Source organism: Eublepharis macularius, chromosome 1 (assembly GCF_028583425.1).
Source record: "Eublepharis macularius isolate TG4126 chromosome 1, MPM_Emac_v1.0, whole genome shotgun sequence".
NCBI lineage: Eukaryota > Metazoa > Chordata > Lepidosauria > Squamata > Eublepharidae > Eublepharis > Eublepharis macularius.
The window spans coordinates 91,437,544-91,462,341 of record NC_072790.1 but is presented as its reverse complement, the minus strand read 5'-3'; the positions used below and the strand labels follow the sequence as shown (position 1 = coordinate 91,462,341).

General features: G+C 40.1%; 1 protein-coding gene across 2 annotated transcripts in view; it reads left to right on the top strand.

The window, feature by feature from the left end:
- The window catches only part of ASCC3 (activating signal cointegrator 1 complex subunit 3), a 362,388-nt gene that overhangs the window by 205,353 nt on the left and 132,237 nt on the right, over positions 1-24,798 (top strand). The window contains exons 15-17 of one of the 2 annotated variants that reach the window (XM_054986854.1): positions 9,668-9,859; positions 10,184-10,408; positions 11,390-11,431. In XM_054986854.1, the coding sequence (XP_054842829.1) occupies positions 9,668-9,859; positions 10,184-10,408; positions 11,390-11,422 (450 nt within the window). In that variant the 3' untranslated portion in view covers positions 11,423-11,431. Of the gene's footprint in view, positions 1-9,667; positions 9,860-10,183; positions 10,409-11,389; positions 11,432-24,798 lie in introns of those variants that run through there. The other variant, XM_054986845.1, reaches the window with a different exon arrangement.

Here is a 24,798-nt window from a genome sequence, read left to right as displayed (position 1 = left end):
GAGGAGAATCTTGTTTCTTTTTTTGAAATCACCCATATTATTTTGATTTAGCAAAAAAATTCAAAGGTCCAATAACATTTTGGAAAGTTGCCCATATAAATGTAGGGTTTTTTAAAAAAATCACCCATATTATTTTGATTTAGCACAGAACTTCAAAGGTCCAATAACACTTTGGAAAGTTGCCCATATAAATGTAGGGGTAGAAGTGGTCCATAAATGAACAGCCACTGAGTACTGTTTTATGACCATAACTCTCTCAACATGATTTATGGATGTTCACCTTAAGAGAATTTGGTGGTTCTTATGTCATGCCGAGGAGAGCCAGATTTCATAGGATCTCAGAAGCTAAGCTGAGAGCCAGTTTGGTGTAGTGGTTAAGAGCGCGGGTCTCTAATCTGGAGAACCGGGTTTGATTCCCCACTCCTCCACTTGAAGCCAACTGGATGACCTTGGGTCAATCACAGCTTCTAGGAGCTCTCTCAGCCCCACCCACCTCACAGGGTGATTATTGTTGTGTGGATAATGACATATTTTGTAAACCACTCTGAGTGGGCATTAAGTTGTCCTGAAGGGCAGTATATAAATTGAATGTTGTTGTTATAAGTAGGGTCAGCCAGGGTTGCTGAAGCCAGCAATGGCAAACCACCTTTGTTAGTCTCTTGGCATGAAAACCCCATCAGGAGTTGCCATAAGTGAGCTCTGACTTAAAGACAGAATTTCATTTCATATCATGCTGAAACACGCTAGCGGAGGTAACTCCATAAAATCTAAGGTGCTGTCCCAATTCAGGAGCCATAGGGGGAAGTCACCAAGATGCATTCTGAGCAAATCCTTTCTTTGTACCTTGCCAGATTTACACAATTCAGGTCAAAAACAAAAAAGTGCCAATCTGTTGTTGAGCAAGAAAATGTGAATCCAAGACTATCACATCATTGACAGCAGGGTCTAGTACTGGGCCTGGTACTGGAGCATCACATTTCTACTGTCACTTGGCAGGATGTGACCTTCGTATTCCATATCTGGTATTTACTGCCCTGTTAATAGCAGTGGAAGCAGAAACTTGTTTCTGTATGTGGACTTCATTCTCTGGATGGAGTACTGACCAGAAAGTCCTGTGTTATGTTGCCATTTCTCACAACAAGGGTAGAAGACATATCAAAAATCTAATGTGGCACTAAAAGGTATACCAGCATCTCTGCCTTCAGTTCTTAGAACTCCTAAGTGCATTTTATATAAAGATGAACAGGAACAATCTACAAAAACCCATCTGCAGAAAGTGTGCTAATGCATTATCTTCATCAACATTATCTAGTTTTTCTGTTATGTGTGCATTTGTATGCATGTACAATGCGAACATGTACAATGTTGAGGGGCAAAAGGAAGGAGAGGCTTGTCTTATACAGCTCCTGCCCTGTGTCTGCACTTTAGTACAATTACTAATGTTATGAACATTGAAAATTAACTTCACATTAGAAACTAGTTTTAATGTAGATCTGTAAAATATGTGAGTATTTGTGTTTCTCTGTATGTGTGGAATGTGTGTGTATATTTAATGTTGAGTATTGAGAGCCACCTTGTGGATTTTTTGTTATTGCACATTGTCTTTGATTCTGTGTTTTCAGTGTATGAGCAAGGTACTGCTCCTTTGGACCATTTTACACTTACAATACAAGCATGTTAACAATATTTTCACTGTGTTGCAAGATATTTTCTGTTCACAGAAAATAGCTTGCAATACCTGTCATTCAATGTTCTTTCCCCTAGTATTCTCATCCTGTGTTGAAGTGAAGTTCACTAGAAACAGAATCACTTCAGTAAATCTAATCTTGTATATTGAAATTTTTTTCTAACAAGTTGATAACTGATAACAAGGTAACAGATGCTTTATATACATAATATCTTCCTGTGGGTAATCCAGTTTCTTACTTTTTCCTGTAAATATACCTTCATTATAAAATAGACGGATGACATTTTCAGTGTGAGATTTTCCTTTTTTTCTGAAGCATGTAAGTACACTGTGGAGGTCTAATGAATGTATAGCTGGTAACTAAATTAGGCTGAATCAAAATTATAAGGTGCTTTAATTTGCACATTCGTGAAAACAATTCAGTCAGGAATCTGTTTGTTTTGGGACGTATGTATCAACATTCTGTTCTAGTACTGTTATAGCTCTGATACCAATGCATGACAACTTCATTCTCTCCTTGAATTTAAAACTAACTGATGTCTGTTCATATTTTTTAATCTTCCTGTCCCTCACACCACTTTGTAGGTAGACTATAATTATTTATATATTTTTGTAGATAAACAGCTGAGGATGAGAAAACACTTTGCTCAAAACACTTCATGAAGTATGTTTTGTACTCTATAGAGAAGGGGGGGAAACACACATGCCTGATGTTACATCAAGATCAGATCTTTGGAATCTCACCCTCATGTTGAACTACAAATCTATATATATAAAGACAAGTGTCCTGACTGACTCATCATTGCCCAGCCTAGACGCCTGGACCTAGAAACATGAAATTTGGGGAGAACATTCCTTTCATGACATAACAACAACTAACAAGGGATTTTAAGAAATTGGCTCGCTAAGTGGGTAAAAAGGGGTAAAATGTGTTTTCCCATAGGGATACAGCTTCCCTGAGTGGCTGGCAGGCTGCTGCCTGCTTGCATCCACTCCCCCCACCACCACCAACTGCCAACTTGGCCACTCTTCCCTGATTGGGCCAGCCTTTCAAGGTCATTTGCATATGCAGCCTGATTGGTCATCCCCCCAACATTCTAAACAGTATGCAGTTGCTGTTGGGAGTCATTGAATGTATCCTGAGGTAAAATACACCTCCCAGTCTTCCCCTCTAGAGTTGTCAATCTCCCTGTGGGGCCTGGCTTTCCTGTGTGGCTGGCAGGCTCCTGCCTGCTCACACATACACCCTCCCTGATTGGTCAGCTGTGGAACTCTCTGTTCTGAGGTAAAAATCAGGTAAAGGAAACTGCAGACAGTTGAAGAAAGACAAGATTCCTGAATAGAGATTTTATATAAAAGTCAATATAGAAACTGAGTTTTTAAATGCTCATGGGGAGATATTGTACAACCTTTCTAGGGGCCATTTCAATGTGAACCTCTCACATGAACCTGCCAAACTGTCCACCACACCACCCCTCCCTCAGTCCACCTCACACCTCTCACAGCCATCACTTCTTACTGCCGCCAAGAAGACTCCCGGCAGACGTCGTGCAAGATGCACTGATGCTAAAAGGAGGAAGCAACTTAGAGATGTGGCAAAGAAATATGCACATCATACTCCTGTGGTGCACCAAGCAGCAGTGGCCAAGTACCAGCAACATCACCCCAAGATGCACAGAGCAGCAGAGTCTCTCTAGGAACAAAGCAATCCTGGAAGACAAGTAAAGAGGTGCTCACTTCTGAGGAAGGTCATGGCTCACTCAGGCATGCCATATGATCCTTCGCTACCTTCAAGCTGCCTCTTAACCTCATCCATGCAGAAACACCCCTGTTCAGCATCTCAAAACAAAGCAACATGGCCCAAGTGCTGCAGAACTGTAAGCTCATGGTTTGGGATGAGAGTACCATGGCGCACAAGGAGTGTTTTGAAGCACTGAGCATAACCCTCAAAGATGTCAGTGGCAACGAGAGAGTGATGGGGGAGTCACTGTACTGCTGGCTGGAGACTTCCAGCAGACTACCAGTAGTCCCAAGGGGAACTCGAGCTGACAAGGTGACCATGTGTGTCAAGGAATCGTATCTGTAGCCTCTCATCAGGAAACTCACACTAAGAAAGAACATGAGGGTCCACTTGAGAGGCAAGGTGTCCACTGGAGAATTCTCTGAACTCCTACTAAAAATAGGGGACGAAGAGTATCCCGAGTCCAAGGGAAAGGTGACATCCCTGCAGGCCTGGGCAAAATAGTGACGACCCTAGAAGACCTAACAGCCACGATATACCCTGATATCGCCACTATCACGGAGAAGTCCAAGGACTGTCTGTGCAAGCATGCCAGTCTGACCCCCCCATGACGACAAGACTGCCAACATTAATTAATCACAACTTTACTCCCTCGAAGAGGCAGAAATAGAGTGCAGATCTGTGGACTTGGTGATGCAAATGGATGATGCGGTCCAGTACCCTGTGGAGTTCCTCAACACACTCAACCCTCCTGGCTTCCCAGCCCATAAGCTTCTCCTCAAAGTGGGGGCTCCAGTGATGCTGCTCCAGAACCTCAGCCCACCCAAACTCTGCAATGGCACTAGACTGCGAGTGAAAGCCCTCCATAGGAACGTCATTGAGGCTGCATTGTTCACCAGCAGAGCTCGGAGGGAGTCGGTGTTCATACTACACATACCACTTATACCATCAGCTAACCTCTTGGAATTCAAGAGACTGCAATTCCCCTTTATGGTCTGCTTTGCTATGGCGATCAACAAGTCCTAGGGGCAGACACTGAAAGTGACAGGAATTGACTTGAGGGAGGACTGGTTCTCACATGAGCAGTTCTACGTAGCCTGCTCCAGAGTGAGCTCACCCAGCAGCCTGGTGATCCTAGTACCTGAAGGGGAAACTACCATTGTGATCTACAAAGAGGTCCTTCAGTAGAAAAAAAACAGTTGTACATATTTTTCAGTTTATTTATTGTACCACAATCTTTTCCTTTTAAAATCTCTTCAATAAATGTTACATTTCGAAATTCACTTCATCAGTTTTCAGCATCAACATGCTTCACTTTATTCAAACACCTTTGTGAAGCTCAGCTACCATCCTATTATACTACAAAACCAACTAAAACTGGTATATCTTACCAGTCACATATTACATCTGTCCTGCGCCAGCTGCACTGGCTTCCGGTTGAATTCCGAATCAGGTTCAAGGTATTGGTCCTTACCTTTAAAGCCCTGAGCGGGTTGGGACCGGCATATCTTCAGGACCACCTCTCCCTGTACATTCCCCAGAGACTGCTTCGATCATCGGATAAATGTTTACTGGTGATCCCCAGCCCTAAGGAAGCCCGCCTCGCTTCAACCAGGGCCAGGGCCTTTTCAGTCCTGGCCCCAGTCTGGTGGAATGCTCTGTCAATGGAGACCCAGGCCCAGGGGGACATATTATCGTTCTGCCGGGCGTATAAGACAGAGCTGTTCTGCCAGGCGTTCGGTGGTTGAAGGGGGCGGTGCCATGTCGGCCTCCCACCTTCGGGGGGGGGGTTCTCCCCACCATTGCACTTAGTTAATTTATTTCATTATTGTTTTGTATATTGATTTAGTATTGTTGTTTTCTTGTTTTTATTGATTTTAAACTGTTCACCGCCCAGAGCCCCTGGGGATGGGCGGTATATAAATTGAAATATAAATAAATAAATAAAACAAAACATAAATAAATAAATACAGTTTCAGAACTTTATAACCCAACTACTTATTTGCATGTGGGGGCATTCAAAGAATTATTTGATGTTCCTTTGACTTTTTATTTTATTTACCGAATTTATAAGCTACTTTTACCCCCAGCAGGGACGCAGAATGGTTTATAACAGCATTTCTTTCTCCATTTTATCCACACAACAACTCTGTGAGGTAGGTTAGGTTCAGTGCGTGACTTGCCAATGGACAACCAACAAGCTTCCGTGGCAGCATTTATTATTTATTATGATCTCTTTCTTTCGGTTCCACAAGGTATCATTAATTGGCACAGCCTATTAACGTCTCATAGCAGAATTTTTTTGATAGAAACTTTTCTTTTTCTCTTAGCCTTGTCAGAACTTTGATAACTTTGAGCAATTGTGTATTAATGATCAGCTATACATACATGCCACACAAACTATGATGAGACCTAGTCTGCTGATTTATATACTGACATACTTACCTTCACCTATCCAATAACCTTGCACAACAGCACTGTTTTTAGAATGTAAGATAAATAACTTCTACTACGAGCCTATGTATCTTTTTTGGCTTTAGAGCTAAAAATAAGGCTACTCTTGATTACATAAATTTGGCATGCAAATCAACAACTAAGTCTTCCCATTCTTGCCTGGTTAGTAAAATGGAACAATAGTCTTATTGCTTTAATTGAGTACAGTATAAATATTTTATCTCCAGTCCCTGTAAAGTCCCTGTTTTGAAAATACATTACCTCTATTAGAAAAAAATCTTCATAAGTTATGTAAGTGCTATGTGTTGTATGAAAAACAAGTAGTGATCTATAAAGATCCTTCATCAAATGTTGTTTTAGCAATTACCTTAGTGTATTGTCGAAGGCTTTCACAGCCGGAGAACGATGGTTGTTGTGGATTTTCCGGGCTGTATAGCCATGGTCTTGGCATTGTAGTTCCTGATGTTTTGCCAGCAGCTGGGACTGGCATCTTCAGAGGTGTAGCACCAAAAGACAGAGATCTCTCAGTGTCACAGTGTGGAAAAGAAGTTGGCAGATAATTTATATCTACTCAGGAAGGTAGGGTTGGGCTGAGACATCCTGTAAGAGTTCCCCAGGGTGTGGAATGCTAATCGAGGGAGGCTTCACTGTATCCTGAGGAGGTTCTTTTGCATATGGATTGGTGCTTGATATGCTTATCTTCTCTGCAGGGCTATTGTTGGGTATAGAGTATTTTGTTAGCCTGGTGTTTTTCAGGACTGGAAACCATGCTCTATTCATTCTTAAGGTCTCTTCTTTCCTGTTGAAATTGTGCTTATGCTTATGAATGTCAATGGCTTCCCTGTGCAATCTGACGAAGTAGTTGGAAGTGTTGTCCAGTATTTTAGTGTCCTGGAATAGGATACTGTGTCCTGTTTGGATTAGGCTATGTTCAGCCACTGCTGATTTTTCAGGTTGTCCAAGTCTGCAGTGTCTTTCATGTTCTTTTATTCTTGTCTGGATGCTATGCTGTGTGGTGGAACACCTATTGTGCCCAGGTAGAGCAGGAAGGGAGAAGGAACAGAAGGACTCTGGGGCAGTTGTATCCAGTACTGTTTCTTAGCCAGGTGACTCATACCACTTTTCTGCACCCCGTGCCCCCGTTGGCCAATTGCATGGCTTAGAGGGAGTGAGCAGGGACATTGTCTGCAGTTTGGTCCACACTGTATATTTTAAAAGAAAGGACTGCAGGCAGGCTAATCATCTGGAGCCCTCTGACAACTGCTGCTGTAGCAGAGGTAGTAGGAGGAAAAAATACGGGCAACCCTGGAACGTCAATAACAGGGAACAAACAACAACTCCAGGGAACCAATTCACAATAGTTGTGTAATCTGTATATCATATGAAAGTGCAAAAGTGCAATAGTGCAATTATACAGTTAATAAATACACAATACAAAAATACAGTCATATTCAGTAAACCTATCATTTGAAAAATCTTTGTTGTCCGTACAGTTCGTTTCATTCAGTTAAAGTGCCAAGTGTCTGTACTTTTCTTAAAGGGGCGCACTGCAAGCTTATTGTCCGTCTCTCGATAGATGGTGACATCTAAGTAGTCTATGCTATTAGTACTTCCGGTCCAGGTAAACTGGATCGAAGGGTGCCAAGTATTGAACCAATTACCCAGTTCCTCAGCGCACCCCTCTTCATTTAGCAAGACTATGACGTCATCTATGTATCGCCTGTAAAGGAGAATATGCTCTTTAAAGGGGTTTGAGTTGTCATTAAATATCCATTGGTTCTCCAAGGAAGACATAAATATATTCGCGATACTCGGGGCAGCAGCGCACCCCATGGCTACCCCTTTCAACTGGAAATAGAATTCGTCATTAAATCGAAAATAATTCTTCTCCACTATGATGTCTATTAAACGGAATGATATACAGATTACACAACTATTGTGAATTGGTTCCCTGGAGTTGTTGTTTGTTCCCTGTAGCAGAGGTAGTGGCAAGGCTGTATAGTTCAAGTGCACACTTAAGTGAGAAAAAAAGAGATTAGCATGGTAAGGTATCTGTTGGTGCACTTCACTGCTCTGTAATGCTTTTTTCTACCATATTTTTATCTGTCTCTCTCTTGCTGCCTGAAGCAATTTTTTCCAAGAAGCAATTTTCTCCAGGCCAGTTTGGCTAGGGATCCTGGAGGTGTTTTGCCATCTTATGGACATGAAGCAGGGGTCACTGGAGGTAGAGGTAGTTGTGAATTTTTTGCATTGTGCGGAGGGTTGGACTAGATGACCCTGGAGATCCCGTCCAATTCTATGATTCTATGAAGTGTCTCTGTTCTGAGGAGCTACTAGATTTGTCGATTTGGGTGTCGGTTAAAATGCGAAGAATTTTAATTTGGAACTTCTAATTATCAATGATTTGTATGGCATTTTCATTATACAGATTATTTGTTAGCTCCTTATAAGGCTGAAGAAATATAATCCAATTACCTATGGTTATGATTTAGGCTAAAGGCTATACACAAAAATATTGATAACCCAAGCTGTATGAGACAGCTGTAAATCAAGAAAATAGGATGTGTTCTTTAAATTCTTTAAATTGCTGCAGGATCACTTAGTTTGGGAAGAACTCTAAAGTAGTCCTAAACCATAACCAACAATGATTTAATCTTTTTGGTGTCTCTGTGTGAGTGTTTATGTGTGCTAGGAAGGAATATTGTTCTGTCTCTTTTTGTTAGTTTCTTGTTCAATCAACATTCAAATTTAGGGTCTTTTTGGTTTTATGTTCTTCAATACCAATCCTGAAAGAGAAATATCATGAGAGTAATCTTGATTTATCATTTTTTATTTCCAAAAGTCATTTATATCTTTGGTACTTGACAGAAACCGTTTTTAAAAGGGTTTCTGAGCTAGCATGTTGGCTCAGTCAGCTTCAAGGGGGCTAAACCCATTTCAGATGTCAGGTATGTGTTGTTGATACTCAGTTTGAAGCTGGACTTCAATAAGTCATTCTTATAGAATGAGTCAATAACTCATTCTTGTTTTTCTTAACATTCTTGTTTCTCTTAACATTAAAGAGTTCAGAGTTTAATACTGCATAGTTCCAGGTAGACCATTAAACGAAAGAAAATGTAAAGTTTTACCAAGATTTGTCATTTATGTTTGGCAAACATTGAAGGAAAAGAGTGATAATTTGAGGAGTGTTACTTGAGCACTGTAGTGGTGGAGAGAGCTGTCAAGTCATAGCTGACTTATAGTAACCCCTGGTGGGGGTTTTCATGGCAAGAGACTAACAGAGGTGTTTTCCCTTGCCTGCCTCTGCAACTCTGATCTTCATTGGAGCTCTTTCATCCAATTACTAACTAAGGCCGACCATGCTTAGCTTCCGAAATCTGATGATATTGGGCCTGGACTATACAGGTCAGAGCAATACTTGAGCATGCAAGTTTACAAAACCAAAGGATCATTCTTTGGGGTGCAAATTTAGACACAATATTGTGCCTAGAAATCGATCACAAAGGACTTTTCTGTTACTAAATGTGTCAGAAGAAATGACTGAAACGAGAGCACTTTGGGATAGACAAAAAGCAGCAAATACTTTGCTTGTATACGTTGACATACGTATAGAGAGGGCTTACTTGCAAGAGCGATATTGTTATGCTTAACAATAGATATATTTGATTTGCGTCCTATTTGAGTAGGTTATTGAATTATGTGGCAGTTCTCTCTACTTAATTATTATTGTGTGTTAAATTAATCTTACATTGATTTTACCTTTTATTCCCCTTGTCCATAAAAAGGTACAAAAGTCCAGAAACAAACAATTGCGTGAAATGTTTCCAGATGGATTCAGTATTCATCATGCTGGAATGCTGCGGCAAGACAGAAATTTGGTGGAGAATTTGTTTTCTCGTGGATATATCAAAGTCTTGGTTTGTACAGCTACTTTAGCCTGGGGAGTCAATCTTCCAGCCCATGCTGTTATTATTAAGGTAGGAGCATATCATCTCTCTAGACAGGACAATGAATAAAGCCTCATATAACAAGATATTTGCTGTAGTTTACAAAAGAAAACATGGATGCGGGGGGGGGCGGGGTTGTTGCTAATTATCTAGAATTTTTTTAGCTTGTTAAACTGATTCTCTCTTTGGGAATCGAGTTTTATAGTAAAGATTCAAATATACCATAGATTATGAAAGGATTAGCTAAAGTACACTTCTGAAATCCTGCTGTATTTGTCTAATTTTCATCTTCAGCTCATCTGGCTTTTATTCTTGTGTGTTTATGTTAATTTTTATTAACTTTTCCTCAACCAGGGAACACAGATCTATGCGGCAAAAAGAGGCTCTTTTGTTGACCTTGGAATTTTAGATGTCATGCAGATATTTGGTCGAGCTGGACGGCCTCAGTTTGACAAATTCGGAGAAGGCATCATTATTACAACACATGACAAACTTAGCCATTACCTGACTCTGCTTACTCAGCAGAATCCAATTGAGAGCCAGTTTCTTGAAAGCCTTGCAGACAACTTGAATGCAGAGGTACTGTTTAAGTAATTCAGCTCAGCTAATGCATATAAGGCTTTGGATGCTAATATAAGTGAAAACAGAGAAAATCCATGACTTGTTTATATTCAGATCTATAAAATCTAGCAGTTTTACTAAATAGTTTATGGGGATTGTTGTGACACTGACAAAATGCTATGCCAGTATAGCAAAGCCTTGTAAAATGCAGTGTTTTGGGGGCTGCCTCAGGTTTCTAAACATCTTTTTTTATTATTTAAGCTTGTACATGGTTTCTAAATAAAAGACGTACTAGATCATTTCCCCCCCAGTGGCTAGCTATTTTGAGAATAAAAGTTTTAAAAGAAAAAGGCAGTTTAACTGCATTCAGTGGCATTTAGTTCATTTTATTGTTAGATGAAGTTAATTCTTATACCAGTGGCACAAGGATTGGATGCAGTGTGGCATATCCCTGTGGACAACAACTTTTGCCTTTATAGCATGACTTTTAAAGCTCCTCCCTCCCACAGCAGCCCACAATGTCCCTTAAATATTGTTCTGGGGCTTCCCTCTCCCCTAAGGGTAGGATTTCAGGGAGCATTTCAGACTGACACAAGAGGGTACATAAGAAAAGTTGCACTCCATAGCCAAAAGTCCTTGTACTGTGGAAGTGTTGCACTGCATCCAACTCAAAAATTGCATATTATCCGTTCCCTCATTAATATGCCAGACATTGATTCTTTCAACTAGACTCCAAACTGTATCCCCACCCCCCAAAGAAAGGTAAACAGTTTGGGAAAACTGCATCGTGGGGATAGGAGCTGTATTCTTTAAGCTTTCTCTTATAAAATTTCCCTGCAGCCATACAAAAGGGGAGAAGTTCCAACCTAGTTCTTTGCATTCTGTACAAACTTTGCAGTTGCAAAGGATTATTAATCTAGGACAAAATTGAACAATGTTACCCTTCACGTGCAGTCCATACTTCTACCTCATTACCACCTCATTCTGTTGCATTTGTAGACCTGGCCTCACTCATTGAATCTTGGCATGTAGAAATAAATTACCTTTTCTGCACATCCAGTTATAAAATAACAGAAAAAGGAAAGACAACACAAGATGATGGATAGTAGATTGGCTCCTGTTTTTCTTCGGCTAAAGCTGAGTGATGGATTCTTTCTCTTGTGTGGTGGGAGGTTGGGGATTGCAGCCTGTGAATCTTATTTTATCTATGAATTCAAATGATTAACTCAGTCAAAAGTTATAATGAGACTGTCTGCACAATGTATTGTCGAAGGCTTTCACGGCCGGAGAACGATGGTTGTTGTGGGTTTTCCGGGCTGTATTGCCATGGTCTTGGCATTGTAGTTCCTGACATTTCGCCAGCAGCTGTGGCTGGCATCTTCAGAGGTGTAGCACCAAAAGACAGAGATCTCTCAGTGTCACAGTGAGACACACTGTGACACTGAGAGATCTCTGAAGATGCCAGCCACAGCTGCTGGCGAAACGTCAGGAACTACAATGCCAAGACCACGGCAATACAGCCCGGAAAACCCACAACAACCATCTCTGCACAATCCTCAACAGAGATATACCCTTCTGAGTCAATTGAAGTCAGTGAGTTTAAAAGGGTGTAACTTTGCTTAGGATTGTACTGTCACTGACTTCAACAAAATCAGCATAAACTGTACTTCGAATAAAACAGCTGTACGTGGCCCATTTTTCCGCTTGCTTGTCATCTGATTTTTGAACCTGCCATTCTCTCAAGAAGGTCACAAACTATTAGTTGCCAAGGAATGTGCCAAATAAAAAAAATTGAAAGGACAAATTACCTTTTACCTGCGCATTGGACAGTACTCATACTTAAGCTCTGGTTAAAAGTTGCTCTTGCTCTAGTTTTATTATTATTATTAAAATATTTTTACTGAACCTTTTTCTTGTCTCAAGACAGCTTACAGTAATAATTAAAACTTTAGAAGTTAAAACCAAAATAAAATAAGAAACCCCAAATACTTCGGGCTGTATTGCCGTGGTCTTGGCATTGTAGTTCCTGACGTTTCACCAGCAGCTGTGGCTGGCATCTTCAGAGGTGTAGCACCAAAAGACAGAGATCTCTCAGTGTCACAGTGTGGAAAAGATGTAGGCCATTTGTATCTACTCAGGAGGGGTGGGGTTGAGCTGAGTCATCCTGTAAGAGTTTCCCAGGGTGTGCTACACTTTTGGTGCTACACCTCTGAAGATGCCAGCCACAGCTGCTGGCGAAACGTCAGGAACTACAATGCCAAGACCACAGCAATACAGCCCGGAAAACCCACAACAACGATCGTTCTCCGGCCGTGAAAGCCTTCGACAATACACCCAAATACTTCCCTTCCCCAAGGATGCCTGCTATTTATAGCCCATCAAAAGCTCTGTTTAAAAAACCAAAAAAAAAAAAAAACAACCCAGGTTTTGCGGCACCTCCTAAAGATTTCCAGCAAGGGTACATCCTTCACCATCACCAGTGAGGTAGCCATGATGAAAAAAGTCCCGGCTCTGGCTGATGCCAGGTTCACCACTCTTGTACGAGAACAGCCATCAAGTGGCAACCTCAAGATTGTAGTTGGCACACAGGAACTTTGTGGTAAAATAGCTTGTTTAATGACTCTGAATGGCTTTGGTGAAAATTGTAAGCCATTGAGAAAACGTAGTACATCGTTAGGGGAAAAGTTCTTTCTTAACCTTGCGTAAGTTTCTCAAATTAACATCAGTGTTTCAAGATTGGTCCACGGCATAAAGTCTAAAACTTTAACTCTTTCATTTATTTTTCTTTGCTACTATATAAACAATAAGTTAAACACTTCTTTTAGTCAGTGCTTACAATATATTACTGTAGAAATAAGCAAAATATGTTTAATTAGCCCATAGCGGTACTTTGAGCTGCTTTATATTCATATGGTATTACAAGATATTTACTACAGAAAAAGATGTTATCAAATCAAAGGAAATGCGATGTACACATCAAACAAAGATCAGAAATATTTTTATACTTGATATTAGTGGTAGATAGTACTGGCTGTTGTTATTGAAGTGCCATAGCATTGTATTGTGCTGCTGAGGTTATGGAGCACAGAGGCTGCATGAATCCCCTGAGCTGCTTTCATGTGAAGTTTCAGAGAGCATTAGTTTTCTTGACACACAAGACTTTTCAGGGGCTGATTCTGGCTTCTCATACTGAGGATAACAAATTCAGTGTGAAAGGATTACATAATAATCCTTTTATTCTGACATTGTAATCCTTCCTGCAGGAAGAAGTAGACTGCTCAGTGGCCCACTGTGACCATTTTGCTCAGCATGTTACAGATAAAATCTCTCAAGCCCATTCCAATTTGGACTCTGCAATAGCAATGAGAAGGTTGGATGGTGTCAGGGTACCAACTTGCCTGGTTGCTTAAGATACTTTGCAGTTTATTCAGTTGGAGGATGTGGACAGGATCTTTGAGTGTTTGAGGCCTACCACCTTCTTGTGTGATCCTTGCCATTCCTGACTAATTAAACCTGCTGTGGAGGGTGGAGGGCTTGTTATTTGGGTCCAAGAGGTAGTTAATGCCTCTTTGAATGAGGGGGTGGTCACCCCAGCTTTGAACAGATGGTAGTGTGCCCACTTTTAAAGAGGCCTACTCTGGACCCAGGTTATTTTAATAAATATCAACCAATCTTAATGTTCCATTCTTGAGCAAGGTGTTTGAAAGGATGGTACCTGGACAACTTCAGGCTTTCCTGCATGAGGAAAATTGTTTAGATCCTTTGCAGTCTGGTTTTTGACCTGCTTATGGGACTGAAACAGCCTTGATCGTCCTGGTGGATGACCTGCTCTGGGAGACTGACAGGAGTATAACTCTTGATTCTCCTGGATCTCTCAGCAGCTTTTGATATCATCAATCATGGTGTCCTTCTGGATCACCTTTTCAGGCTGGGATTGGGAAGTACTATTCTGTATGGTTCCAATCCTGCCTAGAAGGTAGTTTTCAGAAGGTGGTGCTAGGGAATTGCTGCTCAGCCCCTTGACCTTTGGACTGTGGGATCCTGCAAGGTTCCATCCTGACCTACATACTTTTTACCATTTACATGTTGGGTGAGGACATAAAAAGATTTGGGTTTGGTTATCACCAATATGCAGAAAACCCTCATATCTATCTCATGCTTCCAGCTGATCCCAAGGAGGTTGTAGAAACCCTGAACTGGTACCTAGAAGCAGTTTTGGATGTGGGCTAATAAACTGAAATGTAATCTCAAGAAGATGGAAGTGCTACTGGTGAGCAGAAGATCTGACCCAGGGTTTAAGGTGTCACCCATTCTGGTTGGGGTTGTACTCCTCTAGAAGGAGCAGTCTATAGTTTGGAGATGCTCTTGGACCCGGGCCTACTGCTAGATAAGCAGAGGATAGCTGTGGCTAGGAGTGCCCTTTACCAGGTTCAACTGGCTAGCTAGCTGCTACCTTTCCTGGGCAGAATAGATCTGACCACTGTAGTGCATGCTATGGTTACATCTAGATTAGATTACCGCAATACAGTGTACATGGAACTGCCCTTGAAAAGTATTCAGAAACTTCAGTTGGTGCAGAATGCTGCATCCAGAATGTTGCCTGGTTCCCAATGTGTTTCTTGGCACAATTCAAGGTGCTGCTTTCATCCTTTAAAGCCTTATATGGTTTGGGGCCAACATATCTGAAGGACTGCTTACTCCCTTATGAACCTACATGACCACTGTGGTCATCTTCAGAGGCCCTGCTTCGGGTGCTCCCACCTTCTGAGATTAGGCAGGTCGCAACCCAGAGAGGGCATTCTTGGTACTGGTACTGAAACTTAGGAACTCTCCCTCCAGGGAGATTTGTCTGTCTTCCACCAATAGGTGAAGACTTTTTTGTTTTGCTTGGCATTCCTTCAGTGATCCTCCTTCTGTCCCCAATATTTTAACTGTTGTTTTTATTTTTTGTGTAAATTGTTTTAATGGCTTTTAAGATGCTATTTTAATTTGTATGTTTTAAATTTGTTAGCTGCTGAGGTGACCCTTAGGGAGCAGAAAGATGGGGTAATTTTTTTATTAATAAATAAGTAGTAGTGCTTCCAAGAGTTTCAGCTTTTCTTCACCAGAATGGAATATATATATAGCATTAAATATCTGAAGTCAACAACAACAGTACAAAAATTAACTTTCGCTCTTTTGTTTGTGATACATTACAAATCAATAGCCACTTCATTGTAAACAAAATGTCTTGCTGTATCTTAAAAACTAACAAGTTTATTATTGTGCTGTTTTAATTGCTGGTTGTTGTTCCTAGATTAGTGTCTTGATTGTGTGGATAATTTTCTTGATGGCTTTTATTCCTATATTTACATTAATATTTATATATTTTTATTTTTCTGATGTGAGGCAGTCAAAGTGGCTAACAGTCTGTCTGTGATATAGAACATAATATACTCCACACAGATTGTTTACTTTTAATCTGATTTTTCCGCTCCCCCAAGTTGACTTCCTGGAACAAAAGTATACAAGCAGCTGCAGGAGAAGTGGTTGGGGGTGGCAATAGAATTAGCAGGAGGGAATTGAAAAGAAAAGTTCAGAAACTCCCCTCCCACCCTTCAGTTCTCATATCATCAGTTCTGTATTTGCTCTAGCTCAGCAAATGTGAATGTCAGGATCATGAGCTTGAACCAACCAGATTTCCTGCTGGAGAAAAAGGAATAAGCGGTTCCTTTTTGACCACCCTGCAAAGTTATCCTGGGGAGCATGGGGCCTGCACGTAAAAAATCAATGTGGAATAAAGGCTGTATTTGGAAGGGGAAAGTGAACAGGCTGGCTGGATCCAACCCAGTGTTTGTCAGATGTAGTTCTACCCACAATTGATGGTTACTGAGAATGTAATAATAACAGTGGACAGAATACACCCAAATCAACAAGGTAAACAACTCCTCTCCTAAACTTCTAATTTTTCTTTGAGTAGTAAATGTTCCTATTGTTATATGAGATGTTGACTATATATAGTCATGTTTAAGCTTTCCCCTCTCTGAGGATTATGTTGAATTTTGAGAGGACATAAGAGAGGAAAAGGGGCAAGGGACATGTTGCAGCTTTAAGCCCTGCTTTGTTTTTTATCTGGGAAAGTGGACATGCACAACCACTATTTGAATAGTGTACACAGGGGCAATTTGGTTTCATAACTGCATACACTTTGCAGAATGGAAGTTGTAGAGAACTTTTTGTTTCTTCAGCCAACTCAAAATGGAAAAGTAGAGTGTGATGTTGTCTTTTTAAAAAAGTTTAATTATGCTTTAAAAGATCTAGTGCACAGTAAGCATAAAATTAATCTTCAGTGGTCAGGAGCTGTGCCAGTTTCCGACAACTGAGGGTCAATGCTGAAGTGTGTTAATGATTTCTAATAAACTTATGTTAGTGAAAATAGCAATGCATCTCAGCTGGTGTATCCGAAAATGCTGAAAAGCAAAAGTGTGAAGCACTGACAGGGCCATGAAACCTTCATTTTTTTATGTACTCTGGGAAAACTGGACATGACTTTTCCTGCTGACATGACAAGCCAGGAAAGATCAGTACTGGCTTGATTACAGAAAATCAATCGTAAGTCAGGCCAATTACAAAAGTTTTTCTTTTCTCTTGGTTGTAACTCAGTCATTTGTCTTTTTTGGTTCAGATAATCATATAAATATATTTCCTACTGTATAACTGGCATGTATAGTTATCTGAGGGGGGAATACTTGTAAGTTATCAGGAAAAATCTGGTTAAAGAAATAGTCTTTATGTAGTAGCACTTGGGGGAAGCGGGAACACATTAAACAGTTATTTTTTAAAAATTATTTTATTAACAGTTATTAAACAGTTATTTTGGGCTGAACAAAATTCACTTTTCCGAATTCAGTTGAGATTATTTTATGTAAGCAGGTCTTCTGGTAGCCTTATGCTTTGCCTTAGAAAAAACCAAAAACAAATAATGTTTCTGATGCAGTCAGTGCCAAAAATTCATCAATTGCCTGTGATTGACCGATCGATCGATCGATCAATCAATCAATCAATCAATCAATCAATCAATCAATCAATCAATCAATCAATCAATCACCATTTGTATTATAACTATTCATCACTTGAAAGAAGGACCAATAAAGTCCTGATAGGTTGTTTTCAAACACACAGGAAAGTGATTTGTTAAGATGTACAGGCTGTCCAAAAGGAAGTTTGGTTCTAGTGCAAGTCAGTAGTAAGATCTGTAATCAACAGCTATAAACCAGAAGTCTTTCTGCTGATTTAAAGGAACTTGTTTAGAGATCTCCCAAATGTAAAGATCAAACAAATTAAGATATGCAAGAAACAGATACGTTGCTTAGCCCATTGATGGGTGACCTGCAACTGAGTTGAAACCCAGCCATTGGTAGATTGTATCAGTGGCTCCTCTAGCCCCTTAGGGCAGGAGGAGAGAAGTATGATGGGAGGGCAAGAGAAAGAAGAAAAATAAAGTACAAGATCAAATGGAAATATATAGTACACAAATAAATGTAAGTCATATATTGCTTGCTGAGATTTGCACATTTTTATCGTACTTTTTCTCCTAGGACCTCATAGTTCTTCCCTCCATTTTATCTTCACAACAACATTAGACTGCATACGAAAGTGCGTGCATGAAATGCTGCCACTTTCACTGTACTGTACTGTTTTCATATGAAAAAAGTAATCAGCTGAATGAACTTGAGCTGCTCACAAACAGCCAGATTTCTGGATGAAAAATCAGATCTCTGCTCACAACAGGCCAGCAGAACATGAGCCAAACTAGAGGGTGCCTGAGTATCCCTAGTAGTGGTGAAGTGTGCCATGTACAGCAACACTATGCTACACACAGAGATGGCAAAGCAGAGGAAGGGAATTTTTATTGGGATCTTATTCCATGTTACCTTGTGGTCAGGTTGCAGGGGTGTGGCCTGGATGTCCTTCAGTATACAGTTATCCTAGTCTGAGCCCACTGAAATCAATTAGTTTAGATTGCACCATGGATTGCATGGTTTCTGGTTCTGGTGAGTAATAAGGAAATCAGATTTTGAGGACGAAATGTGTAGAAAAACAGATTGTGAAATCTCTGAAATAGCGCATTTTAAGAAGTAAAAAATTGTGAAGAGAGTATTCTCCTCTTGTATATGGTAAATAGGTGGGGAAACATTGCTTTAAAAATGGCAAGTGAATAGGAGGTTGTTCAGTTCGGGCATTAAATGTTAAATAGTTGGCATATGTGTGCTGTAAAGAATAGATGACCAGGATTCGGTTTCGTTTTCCCAGCCATGTCGGACGCTCCTCTCCGCAGGTCCGAGAGGAAACCTCCAAGCAGCCTGACCGGGCAGTTGACCTGCGAGGGTTAACCCCCAGGACTCCCAGTGAGGGAGGCAGGGTCCGGAGCACGGCGGGAAGAACCCCCTGAAAGCAATGCAGGGGATAAATTGCCCGTTTGCTCCAACGGAGGCCGGCAGACTTGCGCAGCACTTCGCGTGCTGCCGGGCCATGGAGAACGGCAATAAGCAGATTTAAGGTGAAAACCTGTAAGTAAGCGAATTCCTTCTGATTTCTAAGCGTATGCGAAGGATTGCTGGGAGTTGAAGCTAAGAAGGTGCGGATTTCTTCCCCTTCACAGAGTTTTGGAACTTAGCTGGCGCCCCCCCCTAAGTTGGCGACGAAAAAGCAGAGCCCTGCGATGAGTAAATCGGTGATGGCGATGTTACAGGGGAAGGGGGAAACCCTGGAAGAGATGGTCAGACGAGCGGTCTTTGAAGCTATGCAGCCCTTTGTAGCGAAGCTAAATGAAATGGGGCAAAAGGCTGATTCAGTGGAAAGCGAAGTGAAAACCATTAAAGAAACAGCGTCTGGAGCAGAGCAGTCTGCACGCGAAAACGCAGTACTCATGAAAGCAACAAGTAAAGAAGTGAAGCTCTTGGAGAATCAAATAATAGGATTACAAGAGGACCGTGCCCAAACGGTACTGCGTCTCCAGAATGTAAAAGAGGAGCAAAGTGAAAATCTAAAAGATTTGGTGTCGGAACTTTTGGCGTCATTCGCAAAGGCAACTAAAGAAGAGTTAAAAAGCGATATTTTGGAAGTCCGTCGGACATCTTCAAAATATGCAATGAAGCGTCAGCTGCCTCGCGAGATTATTATTGACTTTTCATCTAAGAAGACTCGGGACACCATCTTATATAATTCGTATAATGTGGACTTGGACTATCTGGGCAATAAGGTTAAGATATTGAAGGATGTTCCATTTTTGGCTCGTAAAAGAAGATTTAAGTATAAAAGACTTGCGGCTTTCCTGAGGAAATGTGATGTAAAATACAAATGGTTGTTTCCGGAAGGCATCTGGTTCAGATACAAGGATCAAACCTACAAGATAATATCAGAAGTACAGCTGAGAGACTTTTTGTTTAACCATCAGGAGTTTCAACAAGAAGAAAGTCCAAAGTCTGAAGGGGAGAGTGGGGGGGGAGGGAACGAGCGTAGCTATTGTAGCTGCGCAGAGAGAACTGAGACCAAGACACGGGGCGGGGGGAAGAAGACCTGATCCTGAACGTAGTCTGTATTTTATAAGATCTACCAATCTGATAGCATGTTAGAAAGTTAACTTTAAAGAAAAATTGCAGCATGAAGGGAATACAAGACATGTAGACGTAGTGTGTGTTTTCTGTTTATATGTTGCTCTTCCCCTTTCCCCAGTCCCCTTTTTTCCCTTTATATTTCTGTAGTTTTTATGTTAGAAATTAAAAATTAATTTTTTTTTAAAAAAAAAAGAAAAGATGACCAGAATATAGTAGCTTTTTCAAAACAAGCAAACTGGGAAGGCTAAAAATGTTGATGAGACAATTGAGAGAAGAATTAATGCTGTGCCAGTTTAAAAGCAAATATTTTAATCTTTTGAACACAGTACCTTTTCCCTGATTTTTGTTTTACTTAATTATATGTTAATGTTAAATGCTTCAATTATCTAGTTACTTCTATATAGTTCATTAAAAGTGTGTTGCAATTCTGCTTTTTAGAGCCTTCTTTTGTTATAGTGTCCTCTAAGCTTATCTTTGGTAAGGTCATTCTTTGTAACATATATCTGCTGCTGATATGAAAGTATGATAGATTTAGGGTTGTCATAGGGCTGCCAATCTCCCACCCGGGGTGGGGGATCCCCTGTTCCCACCTCTTCCCCCTGACCCCACTTACCTGGCCAGCAGGGGGGTGCACCCCCAGCGGCACAGCATACCCCCATGCCCCGCAACAGGCCTGTTTGGGGCCAAATTGGGCCGGGGGGGCAATTCAGTCCTTTGGCAAGAGCAGGAGCGCACACCGGGCCGTCTTTTGACCCATGTGATGATATCACTTCCCGGAAGTGATGTCATCATGCACGGTACAGGGTGCTGGTGAATAGCGGCATACTGGAACACACTGCATGCAGGGTCCACAAGCCAATGACATCACTTCCAGTTTAATATGGAAGCTACAGCGTCTGAGCAGGCCCAAAACACAGTGTTTTTCCTGTATATGGAGCCAATTCTCAGAGAAATAGCCCCACTGAAATCACATTGATTGGAAGGGGCCTCCAGGGTAATCCAGTCCAACCCCCTACACAATGCAAGAAATTCACTACTACCCCCATTGACTACCCCAATGACCCCTGCTCCATGCCCAGTTTAAACTGTAGAGCCTGTGTGCAGCGTGCTCCAGCCTACCTCTGCTCACCTTCCCACCCACTCCTGCTAGCCATGCAAGTGGCTGCAGGGGGCAGAGTTCACTTACCTCAGGGGATCCCCACCATGGTGGGGACCTGGCAGCTCTAAATAGTTTAGGAATGAAAAAATGATATGTAGATGAAACTGTAGTTCATATTGCAATATTTAAGTTTTTATATTATTTTCAGAAATTAAAAATTAAATAAAACAAGTATATAGGGTTTTTTGCAAAATCTGTGAGTTGGGTCCTCCTATTACGTTCTGCCGGTGCCCACATGTTGCTATTGGGCATGGAGACTTGTGCTGATGGAAGGCACTCCTGCATCAATACAAGAACTGCTTGCACTGGGCGAGTACAAAGGGGTCAGTGGCATGTAGAGTCCAGCCCCTTTTTTCATAGCCATTAATTTGCAGTGATAAGAGTTAATTTTATGAACATAACTTCCAATGAAATTTATAATAAAAATAGTTTTATATAAACTTTAAAAGCCAGTTACGTTGTAACAGTTGTCATCTACTGTGATAGACAGAAATTATAAAAGCCTTGTGCATCTGCCCTGCTTGTTCACAGTTTTTATTAACAAGCAGATAAATGTCTGTGGAGTATACAAATTTAATAAAGATGAAAAAGCTGGAAAAATATTTATACCTGGCCTTACGGTTTTGTTAACTAGTAGTACACTGCTTTTTTTCTCCTATGATTTTTTTATTGAAGTAATTTTATTAATTCTTTAGGGGGGGGACTTCTAATGCACATAACAGTGCAATCCTAAACAGAATACACCCTTCTAAGTCCATTCAAGTTAATGGCCTGAGAAGAAAGGTGTAACTAGGCTTGGGACTGTGTTTTAAATAGCTTTTCCTTGGAGATAAGCATGGATTGTTGCAAATTATGGTATGTGGTTGCATGTTTTATTATGGATGAGCTTTTGCTGAAGAGCTAAGAAATTTGCATGAAAATCAAATGTGTTTCTCCACTATATATACAGATCCTCGATACCAGTTACAGCTCAGGTGGTGCTATGGAGTCCCACTCATGACTGAAATTTAAGGCTCCAGGGAACTGTGCAGCCTTTGATCTAGTAACAGGTTTCTCACAATCCAGAACTTGTCCTCCCTGTAAAAATAATAATAATACTTGTGTGCCATCAGTTCACAACTTAACTTATGGTGAACATGGATTTTCAAGGCAAGAGATGAGCAGTTTTAGTGGGTAAGATTACCTCTTACCTTCAAATAAAGGAGGGCTGCCAAGTTAATAAATGTAGAGTAAATTGAATGTGATTCAGGACTTTCTGGAATGTAAGCTGGAATTTGTAACCCTCCTTTTGTATTGTTTTACCTTATTGAAATATACGATTTTGTATTGTATGCATTTGTAGACATAAGTAAAGATATAAAATATACACACATCCCAAAAAACAAGATTTCAGATTTTTACACAGCTCTTTCTAATTACTCTGACCTTTTCTTACTGTCCAGCACTTTGTTACAAACATCAAAAACAGAGGAAGTACTTGATAACGATAAAAGTAAATCCAAGTTAAATAGGTTGCTTTTTGTTGCACTTGTTCTCCCTGTGGACGCACTTGTGTGTGTCTGTCTCTGTCTCTCACAAGACATTGAAGTGGACACCAGGTGGCAGCAAATCTTCACAAGTCATTACTGTGCTCTCTCCCTCTCTTCAATATTCAGTGAGTACTAGAATATAATAATAAGAGGATTCCCTTCTTTGTGGTTTAAGTCTTTCGACCATTTGTTCTGGTAGTAGCCCTATAGTAGTTCTCTTGTCTGTAAATAATTTCACCAAAGTGAAATAGTCTTGAAGGTGATTATGAACATGTATGTACTTTACAAATAAACTATCATACTGTTTCCCTTTTTTATTTTTATTGTGTTTCCATCTAGTACTGAACCATAATACAAATACAGCAATTTGGATGTGAAAGACTTTTTTCAGTAGGTTGATTTTATTTTAGAAGGATAGGGAGAATGCTACACAAAGAAGCACACTGCTTTTTGAGTTTTAGCACTTAAGTAATCTGTTAGTACCATCTTAAGCAGAGTGACATCTTTCTAAGTCCATAGTCAGGATGATATATAATATGATGAAATAGCATTACCTGCTATTTCAAGATAGTACAAGTACTTTTCTGAATCATAGGAAGAAACCAAATGCACAGATTAGTTCAGGTAACATATTGAGTCATATGCCTATGGCTTAGTATAAAATGTCTTTCCCCCTTTTCATCGAGTTACACTCATTTAGTGTTGATGTGTGTCTTAACCTTTATGTGACCCCATTCAGTTATCAAAATAACTCTTGTTTGACTAAATTTCTATGCTTGCTGAAATAGGAAAAAACAATATTCCTCTTTTATTGCAGTAGGATAATTTCAGATTTTCATGAATGATATCAACTCAAGACCTTAAAGCACTTTCATGTGGAAGCATTCTTACATGGGTTGAAGGGAATAGACTGTGAAATGTTTTGGCTAAAATAAGGTGGAAACTTGTGGTGTCAGAATTATGGGGATAGTTTCTGAGATCATTTGGATAGAGAAATGGCTTAAAGTGATTAGGCTGGAGAATCTCATGGTATACCCATGGGGGTTGGATTGTGAATTGAGGCTTTGTGTGAATTAATTTGTGAACTTTTGTAACAAAGATGTATTGTTGACATATGATGTAATATTGGCACATGAGTCTGCAAGATAGGGTAGAAAATAAGCCTGAATAAATACGTCTAGTCCTCTGAAGTCAGTGGCATTTATTTCCAATTAAATTTACCTGGTTCCTGATGTAAAATTTGCTGTTACTTCATTTTTCTAAGAAGTGAAAAATCAGAGGGAAAGACTTCCAAGTAAATGTCAGAGTGTAAGGGAAGATCTGGAATTTCTAGATTTTTTAACTTTTTATTTACTGTTGCTCTTGTCTTCTTTTATGATCTCACCGAATCTGATCTTTTGGGATTTGTCCAAGATATTTCCACAGTAATTGAATTTATTTCTGGAGAACACAAAAGCTTCTGAGATCTTATTGGATACTGTTTGACTTTTTAAATGACATTTTACTCATCTAGGTCCTTTCTCTGGGACCCAATCACATTAAAGCATTTCTGTGACCCTCTAGCAAGACAGCTTTCAGTCACTGGTGATATAGTCTTAATTGTAAACCACTTTGATAAAAAAGGAAAATGTTATAAATGAATAAATAAATAAGTCGAAGTCCCTGCAGTAGGGAAAGTGTGGGTTTTCTTGTTATGGAAGATAGCAGGACTGTTGTTTGCTCTTAGCTACCTACGAATTCCAGTAGAGGGAGGGAAGTTCATAGCCTTCACAAAATGTTGGAAATAAAAAAGATAAAACTAAACTTTAAAAAAAAAATGTGGACATTTTGGTTTGGGGTTAGCCTTGCTAGTAAGTCACACTTGAAAATAAATAAATATGGTTAGATAAGCGCTTCCAGGTGGAAACTGTACAATTTCAGGAATGCACAATCTGAAAAGAATTAAAAACGATTAATCAAATATAGTGCATTGTTCAGAATACAATATAAGCAAAATATCCTTTTTTATTAAGAGTTTTATATAATAAAACATAACGATATAGTTACACAAATAACTAACAGACTAAAATAACAAACCATACAAAGAAAAAAGAAAATAAACATAAAAGATAAACTATATAAACT